Source organism: Haliotis rufescens, unplaced genomic scaffold, assembly GCF_023055435.1.
Source record: "Haliotis rufescens isolate VD_foot unplaced genomic scaffold, xgHalRufe1.0.p SCAF_6, whole genome shotgun sequence".
Classification (NCBI taxonomy): Eukaryota; Metazoa; Mollusca; class Gastropoda; order Lepetellida; family Haliotidae; genus Haliotis; species Haliotis rufescens.
Window position 1 is genome coordinate 36452570 of NW_025964334.1, and position 11196 is coordinate 36463765.

The 11196-nt window shown below is 40.3% G+C and overlaps 1 protein-coding gene across 1 annotated transcript; it reads left to right on the forward strand.

The window, feature by feature from the left end:
* Positions 1–3141: 3141 nt before the first annotated feature.
* Positions 3142–6281, forward strand: LOC124126656. The gene is made up of 4 exons (XM_048386622.1): positions 3142–3452; positions 3966–4008; positions 4702–4797; positions 5063–6281. The coding sequence occupies exons 1-4, from the start codon at positions 3153–3155 to the stop codon at positions 5488–5490; spliced, it is 867 nt and encodes a 288-aa protein (XP_048242579.1). The 5' UTR covers positions 3142–3152; the 3' UTR covers positions 5491–6281.
* Positions 6282–11196: the final 4915 nt, after the last annotated feature.

Here is an 11196-nt window from a genome sequence, read left to right on the forward strand (position 1 = left end):
AGAGAAGTTTGAGTGCCACCACTATCAGATATCTCGTGAGCGCGGCAGCTTGGTGCTTCGAACGGTTCCAAGAGAACTCGTATGAATTATTAAATTTACGGATTACAAAATAGGATATGGCCATGGTAAGCAGTAATGTGCCTTCATTTTTCACATTTTAACCACAATTACCCGACCCGACTGTGTCATAATGTCTTCCCCACACTTAATCCCACAGGAGACCTTCCCTAAGCAGTAGAAGCCGCTCTCAGGTTTTTATTCTTCGTGTATGAAGGATACTTACACGGACGTTCTTCAACTGCATTCTGCACAACAGTTGCACGGCGTATGCACGCATGCACGCACGCACACACACAGGGTCAGTTAAAACCCAATGTGACGCAGCATTCATATGTATGACATGAGGTAGTATGTGTTGTGGTTTTTTAAACCGCGCTGTGTCACAACTATTTTGTCCATTTCAAATAGAGGCTGTTCCTGTACCCTAGTAGTATTACAATATTGGTTGCAAATGTCAAATATCAATGTGTGTCATTTATGCTTTATTACAAAGGTTTCAGTGTTGTGATGTGGTTTTTGAGCTGCTTTCGTCAAGCTTTCCATACTTAATGTTGTCTACGCTAAGACTGACCACAACTGTTCTAGTTTTATTTACAGGTTGTATTACAAGAACCTGTCGGTCGGTATATGTTCATGTTTTCGACAGAAACCATTTTTTCTTGCAATAAGGCTTTCAACTGAAAGTATAAAAGTAATCGATCATAAAACTCTCCCTTAAGGAAATATTAATCCGTCATACCTAATAAAAGATATTTTTGTTTGATGTGTGGAAATCAAAAATGAAAATACATAACCTAGTGCATCATTATTCCCGATCCATACGTTTCACTTCGGTGAATTGACATTCCCAACTAGACTTTAGACAAAATAGCTGTTAACTGATCAATTCATTTAATATTCTAAATACATGAAAATAATTAAACTGGTATATTAGTTACTCATGAGATAAATAACCACACTTGTGTTTGTGAACACGGGCGCAGTTGTTTTAATGTAACCGAATAGAGGTACCCCGAAGGCGACAGCAATGTGCATTGAGGAGCTTACTAGGATTGCCGGTGTGGGAGGCCCAACTCAATTCCCGGCTCCAGTCACACTAAAAAATTACTTAAGAGTGTTGTGAGCCAAGGCTCAGAGCATTCTACCGTCGAAGGCCCAAATGACTCCCCGGACTCAAATAACTTCCCTTACTACTTCACATGTCCATGTTTGATTCTATGTTCTGGTATGTTCGTGAATAAATTTATTAATTTATTAATTTATTGGAAGCGTATGTGGTTTGTGGTATAGGGTGCACGTGTTGCCGGAATGACACACGTGGGCACCTCCAGTGTTGGGTCGTTTTCTCAGGCACGTGCTTCCTGAATCGCCCTATAAAAGTGTTCAAGGATCTGTATCATTGTACATTATAAGTTGTAGGAGGATCACTCAGGGTACAGTGGGTTTTATGCGTCCAGCGTTAGGTTTTACACCACGAGCCGGACCCGGAGGCGAATGGTATAAAACCTAACGAGGGAAACGTAAAACCCCATGTACCCCGAGTGATCCTGCTACAACGAATTTATCTTACCGACATGTCACAATATGACATTGGAAAAAAGTTCAAACAAATTCAAAATTGACAGAAAACAGCTGTTCGTTTGAGCTGAGGGTAACTTGTGCTGTTTCACATGACTTCCACTCTGTACGAGAATGTACTTTACACAGAAAGTGTTATCCCAAATATAACATTACATTTGACCACTTTCTAAATTGCATTGTTCATATTATATAATAGTCTCGAATATTTGCCGAAACAGATTCCATAAGCGTAAAAGACAAAAAATTATGAAAATGATATGAACGGATATATGAAAATCAGTAATGACACCCTGTTCGCGAAAGGGTAAGCATGTCCAACTCTACCGCTAGGTGCCTTGGCGGATAAAGCAGCTGTACAGACTGATATCATGTGCTTTAACGTCAGCTGAGTCAAATCGATAATACGTTTATCCTATTTGTGTACATTGGTAATATTGACGAAAGTTAAGAAAAGTTCCCCAGAATGCAAATTCAGATCGAATGGTTGAATACATGTGTAATACTTTTTATGATGATGGATATGATTAAGAAATGGTCACTAAGTCTATTTTTTACTGATATTGTGACACTGAATTGGTAATCCATGTGATGAACCCGCAAGAACATAATATATCTATCTGTCGTGTTATTTCAATACTACACATACGTATGTATATATTATATACGATTTATTGCAATAAAAGTTATCATAGAACTGATAAGCATATGCGTTATTATACTAAACCTGTTCAGATTTGAGCACACGTGCGTTTGTTTACAAACAAGATAAATACGCCTGTCACGTGATTTGCAAATTTCAAAGGGACAGAGGGAAAAGCCAGGTCACGACAGGTTACTGCAAGAATATGTAGAGACAGTAAAGACTGACTGCGCATTTGAGATGTGGCTTGACAGTGGATGCTTAACAATTAAGCATGTGACATACCCTAGCATGTTATTTACCAATGTGAAATAAAGGGTCTGGGTCTTGGTTGTAGATGGTACACAGTATGCGATGTCATATTGCATATATGTCACAAACTGTGACTCGCTAATAATGTGGGAGGTATTATGACTACATTAACAACTCCTTTCACACGACCATGTAACGAACAATTTATGCGATTTTGTCACTGCAAAATTTTAGTTACATGTTCCTGTGCACGTTATGTTATGGTTATTTCCGGGGTCGGACCGAAGCTCGTCTCACCAGGATATTTATAGCATTTTTCAAAAGGCCACGAGTGTAGCGGACAAACCTAGTTTCTGATCGTATACTTGACTTGCACAAGGTTTTAAGGTTAAACTTATTAGTTTAAAACTTAATTTCTGGATTACTTAAATAAAAAGAACAAGTTGTCGCTATAACTGTCCGCTTATCTCGACTTGCCTATTATAAGGTTTGAATTACTGTACACCCATTGACTTATCATCATCAGCGAGCCAGTCGTATACCCTGGCTCCTATACACAATCGCAACATTAACCAATCAGATGGTTGCAGGACACAAGAGCGGATAATTTAAATTCGCAATGTCTTCAAGTTCGACATTCTCTGTATCTTCTCCATCGGATATTGTCATATGCTATTCTTTGTGTTTATTTGGGTATCAAGCGAGAAATTTAAACATGAGCACTAAAGACATTCTGTCAGGGGACTGCCTTGCTCTGTGTCGCAAAGATGAAAGGAGAACTGCCAAAGTCGTCATCAGTGGGATAATTCTCTTCAACACTTTTGTGCTTGGTATTATTGCCGTCGTTGCCATCGTAAACAGTGCAACATCATCGCGCACACAACAAGATCACACGGCGTTGAATGAAGCCTTGGATAAGGTAGGTTAATATGACGAAATCACGTGTCAGGTCTTGACCTTTCATTGAACATTTTATTGATATACGGGGATGAAATCAGTTGCTTTTATAAAACGCATACAGTTTGAAATAACGAGTCAGAGAAATATGTGTGAAAGGGTAATTCAAAATGTATTTAAGATCCTTTAAACGCTAATACGTTCTTGTTGTCATGCAAGTATATATTATCTATGTTTGCGTGTCGTCCTGATTACATGTTCTACAAGATGCTTGCTTGCTTTATTGTTTCATTGATCTAAATTTGAATGAATATAAATAATTTGAATGAGTATACTAACCCATATATTCTGTAGGATAAACATACACAACACATATTAATGAAGTTCGAGTATCAAAAGACAAAGAGTAATACAAAACAATGTCTGACTGATGTGTGCGGTGTTTAAAGTCTCTGCAGCATTATTTTACATGATTTGTTGACAACTGTAGTTGTTACACTTTGCACTTAACACTTGTTACATTTATTGTCCACAGGCTTACAAGGAGGTGGAATTGATGAATCAGGAGCAGTTGCAAGGTACATGTCATGGCATAATCCGGGCTTTTGCAATAGCATAGCATAGCATAGCATAGCATAGCATAGCATAACATAGCATAGCATAGCATAGCATAGCATAGCATAGCATAGCATAGCATAGAATAGCATAGCATTGTAGTATAATACTCGTTGTATCTCTCTCTCTCGAGATCTCGAAATATATATATATATATATACAGACAGACAGACAGACAGACAGATTTAGAGTTTTCGAGGTAAAGAATAGCATAGCATAGCATGTAGCATAGGTACATGTCATGGCATAATCCGAGTTTTTGCAATAGCATGGCATAGCATATCATGGTAGTATAATAGTCGTAGTATATCTATATTTAGTATATTTATTTCTCTCTCCCTCGCTCTATCTATCTATCTATCTATCTATCTATCTATCTATCTATCTATCTATCTATCTATCTATCTATCTGTCTATCTATCTATCTATCTATCTAAACACACGTGTGTATATAAAGATAGATATACTACGGGTATTCGAGTATAAAGAATAGCATAGCATAGCATAGCATAGCATAGCATAGCATAGCATAGCATAGCATAGCATAGCATAGCATAGCATAGCATAGCATTGTCCGTTGTGTACAATTAATTTATTGTCAAACACTATGATGCAATACATATGAAAACAATATGGATTTCTGTTGGTCTATACAGAGAGTGACGCTGATGCTTCACCTGATCTACAGTTCCTCAATCTACTGAAGCCAGTGTCACACTTCTCAGGGCTAGATTTCGACATGAGAACATCAGGTTTGTGTTCATACATGGCTGACTTTCAACATAAATATTACAACTTAAGCTGCAACGCTGCTTTTAAATAAAACTAGTAACAGACAGACCCACGAAACACTTTACATGTATAATAATAACATATGTATCATTTCTTTCATAACTGTAATATACTGACTCAATATTGTCATTTCTCTCATCGAAACTCCCCAAATATATTTCAGTAAAACCGCCATGTCTTAACTCTCTCACTGAACACTTCTACATTGACGTCCATATATTTCAGGGCGAGACGGCCTCCTCACAGCTGTGCGAAACTGGGCCAACCCTGATGGTTCTGACAGAAAGCTCCTGTACAACGGAATGAGTTACGAGAACGGCTCCATCACAGTACCAGCAGCAGGAGTGTACCACATCACAAGTCATGTCAAGTTCTACGTCGAGGACAACAGGAAGGACGACAAGCCATTCCAAACATTCCAGCACCAGGTTGTCAGCTACAGCTCCTCAGGGCGGAGACAGGTCGTGTTGTTTGAGAATGCCGTGACTGAGTGTAAAGAGGGTATCAACGACGGAGCTCACCTGGAGTACCCGAGTGATGCTGGTGGACTGGCTCAGTTAGATGCTGGAGATCAGGTGATGGTGAAACTGTCCAATATTCATCCCTTGAAACATGACCGGGACTGGCACTATTTTGATATTCACCTTGTTTGATGCACTGTCCCAAACATGCGTGGTTTAATACAGTGGTTGCCAAAAGAACCAAAAAAAAGCTCCTGTACAGTGGAATGAGTTACGAGAACGGATCCATCAGAGTACCGGCAGCAGGAGTGTACCACATCACAAGTCATGTCAAGTTCTACGTCGAGGACAACAAGAGGGACAAAAAGCCACTCCAAACATTCCATTACCAAGTTGTCCGCTATAGCGCTTCCAGCCAGACACAGGTCGTGTTGTTTGAGAATGCCGTGACTGATGCCGGCGGACTGGCTTATTTAGAAGCCCGAGATCAGGTGTTGGTGAAAGTAAGGGACTGGCGCTATGTTAATATTCACCTGGGGGGCACGGGTGGCCCAGTCGTCTGAGGCGCCGCGATTCGCTGTGCAGAGTTGCGTCCCTTGGGGACGCCAGAAACCTATGATTGTGGGTTCGAATCCCAGTTCGTCCCGATTATGTTTCTAGGTTTGTCAGCACCATACCCGTGCTCGTGGGTTTCACCGAAGTGATTAACATCACTTCGGGCTTTCCTCCCACATTAAGCTGACACGCCGTGATATAACTGGAATACTGTTAAAAGCGGCGTTAAACCCAACTCACTCACTTACTCACTAATATTCACCTCGTTTAATACACAAATTGCGTGGTGTAAAATACCGAGTGCCAAAGTGCCGACGTGCAAAATGTAATATTTCCACGATTTATTATGCTTTCGGCCTGGAATGATTAGATTCTACCTCAGGTCATTGTGTGATCAGCAACTCAGGGAATAAAGATGTACACTCACACACTTCAGTGCGTCTTTGATTGTCTATTGTTTGAAAACATTTCGCCAAACGAACTCAGCAAAAAATCAATCAATGTGTCACATCACGTTGTAGTAGTCACTCAAAAATGAGGCTATATGACGACGGTACCCCTTTTTAAACAAACAGTTAACATTAATGTAGTCTGTCTCACAGTCCCTGAACCATATTATTTTCCTCCTCCCCCCCCCCAGCCCTTCCTGTATTGCTGTAGCCCTCAAAGAAGCAAGCTGATTTCCCTCAGGTTCTGGATCTCCCATCTCACTGGGGCTCCTTTTCAATTTAAATGGAGTAATTTGTTTCCATCAAAATTATATATTTTCAGAGAATAAGTGTTAATTTAACATAATGGCTCATGTCATTTACTCGTTATTTTCTAACTTTCATAGGAGGCACGGGAGGCCCAGTCGTCTCAGGCGTCGCGATTCGGTGTGCAGAGAGTTGCGTCAATTTTGGCAAGCCAGAAACCCATGATTGTGGGTTCGAATCCCGGTTCACCCCGATTATGTTTCTAGGTATGTCAGCTCGTGGGTTTCACCGAAGTGGTAAACGTCTGAGACATGCATCACTTCGGGCTTTCCTCCCACATTAAGCTGACACGCTGTGATATAACTAGAATACTGTTAAAAGCGGCGTTAAACCCAACCCACTCACTCTCGCTACATTTCATAACCATCTCCAAGTCAAAAGTAAACTCATTCCCAGGGGATAATATGAGCAAAAGCGATGCAATATTTTCCATATTCTTAAGATAGTCATGCCCAAAGTTGATGAAACGACTCTGACTCTATCGTGAGCATGCGTTTATGAATCACTATTAAATAGTGATGATACCAGATATTCGCGAAAAGGTGAGCGTACCCCTTCACCATCGGTGGCACCCGTCACAAACACATGCAAAAGCAGGTCAATTGATAACCTGAAAAAAACACGGGAACATATGATACAAGTCAAAAGAGGGAATTGCATCGGACATCAATTGCCCTCCACACGGCAACCAAAAATCTTTTTGAAAGCTTTACTGAGGACTTAAATATGGTAACCTTGATCAAACAACTCAGCAAGAGTCTTATGACGCTCTTTGAAATCGTGGTAAAATGAGCACACTCGAAAAACATTCATTGCCATTCTTACCAATGTGTTTGATTTCAAACTTTAATCAACACTTAACATAGTCACTCTGAACTAAATGCCATAAGCATCATTCGAACCTCAGCAGTCTCCAACAAACATAAACAAAACAAAATTCCCTCTTGTAGCCTCAATTTGCGCGAGTCACGGACAAATAAAACAACATTCAAATACGAAGCCATCCAAATGGTGTAGGTCATATTTCCATGCACTTTTCGCAACACCCGACCCACCCACGTGTGACAAGCTACATCACAACACGCGACACAAAAAAACTTCTAAAACTGCATTTCAAACCGCGAATCAACTGTGAGGATGCAAGAGTTGTCTCCCTTACATTGCATTCGGTAGCTGTTGTATCTGTTCCACCTCACTCTAGGTTGGTGTCGCCCTCGACGAGGCGAACTTCATGGTCGACGACGGGAGTGAAGTAAATAGTGACTGGATAACATCTGATTATTATAACAGGCATTGTCCCAGTTAAAATGAAGTGTATTGCTAGAGAGGGCGTTATATGAAAGGCGATATTTCAGTTGACTCATTCTGACCGTTAGGCTCGTTCAAATTCAAGTTTTAAATTGCATGTAGGTCACAAGCCACAACACGGAAGTATCAAAGCATGACAGGTATTTATCGTGAGTACAAACACATCGGTAGCCCCACATACACAACCCTCCACGTGTACTTAGTGTAGTACGTCAGGGGGCGCGGGTGGCCCAGTCGTCTAAGGCGTCACGATTCGCTGTGCAGAGTTGCGTCCCTTGGACACGCCGGAAACCTATGACTCTGGGTTCGAATCCCGGTTCGCCCGGATGACCGCGACTTCCAAATATCATCCACGATGGAACATGCTGGCCGACTCACGTTTGTGATTTTCTCTTCGGTGCAATAAACATTAACTCCTTTGGTTAACAGGTTGATTTCTATATGCTATAATGGTAACAGCATGGTTAAAAATCAGCTAAAACATCTGGGAGGTGAAATGGGGTTTAACGTCGCACTTATATGAGGACAACATAAGAACATGACACGTGTTTCGGTGAAGATGCCATGATATGGTATAATATAAAGGCAAACACCATCGATCTCCTACTACACGTACGGGGGCGGTCGGGTAGCCTAGTGATTAAATCGTTCGCTTGTCACGCCGAAGACCCGGGTTCGATTCCCGACATGGGTACAATGTGTGAAGCCCATTTCTGGTGTCCCCCGCCGTGATATTGCTGGAATATTGCTAGAAGCGGCGTAAAACCATACACACTCACTCACTCACTCACTACACGTACGTATATCTTGCAACCAATATGTACCCTTCGGCGAATAACATTTCTTGTCTTTTTGCCCTTGTTATAAAATTTAAAGGCAACGCCATAATAATATCCAATGTAAGTTCTACCCATGTACAAGTATTCTGTGTACTTCAGGACACATATTGCCTAAAGATAGGAACACTATTTACAATGTAGGGAGAATTGTTTCTATCGGTGATGCTCATACGTTAATCATGTGACAAAACTAAACCACAATATATCAAATACGTAGGAATGGTTTGTATATATCAGCAGCAAGAGGTATTCACTAACGATGATAAAATGTAATCATTTTGGACAACCACCTTGCTGGCGCTATCTGAATATCTTGTATTTCAAAATGTCATTCCTTTTCTCTGAAGAACATTTCTAGGTTACTCTGAATCCTTCCCGTACTTGTGAATAATTTAATGTACTCCACCCATGCTAGCATGACACAATGTTACATAACGAAATTATGTTGTCCATTAAACACTCTCAAGTAGTACTTTCATGCAAATATACCCTCTGTGAGGAAGGCGAGTAGAAACATCCACCTGCTTGAAGCCATTTGCAACATCTCTGGAACTGACATTGATGTGGTCATGACAGGTGTAACCAAGACACAACCATGATTCCTGCTACACAGTATGTGTTTAATCTTATATTTGTATACATCTATATTTGCGACTTGAGCCAAATAACTCCATTAATAACCTTTCGAAAACTAAAAATGAATCACATCCGAATGAAGCTGCAACAATAAATCGTTCCAGTTGTATTTACAATTTGGTTTCTGTACATTTCTATGTATGTTAGTTTGTATGTTATACAATAGTCAATATGGATAGATATATATGGAGTATTAACATAAATCCAGAATAAAAAAATGTATCTTTGGAAGTTAAATATAAAATCAAATCTCGTTCAAGCAATTTCATAACTCATGAACAATCAATTTTCCCAAATATTTCAAATTTCAGGAACCACCACGGGTTTCGTGATCATATTATACAAACACGATTCCACACCAACAACACTATAGTATCTGTATTACTATAAACAGCATACTATACGCAGTGTGAACAGATTGTACAAGGTGGGGAGCAAATGTTTAAAACATCAGTATTATGATAATTCAAATTTCAGGAACCACCATCAGTTTCATTTTCTGATATGATAGGTACTTGCAAAAAAGAAAGCGACAAAACCCTTTCCATATCCAATTGAAATCTCTTTATTTAGCATAGTCGATTGTACGATTCCGACTATATCATGAGTATGTGTTTATGAATCACTATCAAATAGTAATGATATTGGTTTTCGCGAAACGGTGAGTGTATCCTGCCCCATCGGTGGCACCTATCACAAACACATGCAAAGGCAAGTCAACTGCTCACCTACAAAAAACAAGGGAACATAGGTTACAAGTCAAAATAGGGAACTACATGGGACACAATTTATGTCAGTGATGTGTTCAATTTGTAAATGTCCTCCACATGTCTACCGAAAAACCTTTTGAAAGCTTGAAAGTGTGTGTGTGTGTGTGTGTGTGTGTGTGCGTGCGTGCGTGCGTGCGTGCCTGCGTGTGTGTGTGTGTGTGTGTGTGTGTGTGTGTGTGTGTGTGTGTGTGTGTGTGTGGTAGTTGATGCGTATGAATGCGAATCAATCTAACAGAGGCGTATTTCAACATCCAGACATCGACTGAACTTGTACACCAGAACATGGAGCATCGTCCCCCTGACATAAGCTTCATTTCAAACACGATCCCCTGTGGGCTCAGTTCACGGATATATGGGATGACTGCTTTGATTTGAGACATGTGCAAATTAGCTCGAAGCAGTGGAGAAATACGTGGCCTTTGAATAGTTTATTTCTGAAATTTATGATGGCAATTGGGTCGTGTGGAATATCATCACTTAGCGCAACGCTGTTGTTACTTGTCCACCTGTCACAATACCAGGTCCTGTGCGAAACAGCAAACTGGGAAGTACACGCTTTGAGGTCAGGATGACCTGTAAATGGGGTCACACAGCTTGTTTATAACACAATCGTCCTTTCAGGGTTATAAGTTAAGAGGCAATATAAATCTTAAATTTAGTTGCTGGCACGCCCGTCAAAGGACAAATCCATCAGAACTATTTTAATAATTGTTACATCTTGGACAAGATGTTTCAAACTGTGGCAGCCACTTATTGGGTTTGTATTTGTGCTGCATATTTAAAAACTAGGAATAGAGAAGTTGACCATTCGGTTTATCTGTCGTGTATATGGGGGATGTTGTTGCCACAGCTGATACCCGTCTCCTTATGCGAAATCAATTCAAGTTTACACAACGCCATTCATTTTAATGCTCTCAAATGATATCGGGAGAAATGCGACGGGTGACTTCGCTTTGGTCTATTGATTATTTTTAAAAGGCCATGTCCACCATGAACCAGTCAGATGGTCTGTTTACAAGTTGTGTTCTCCTTGTC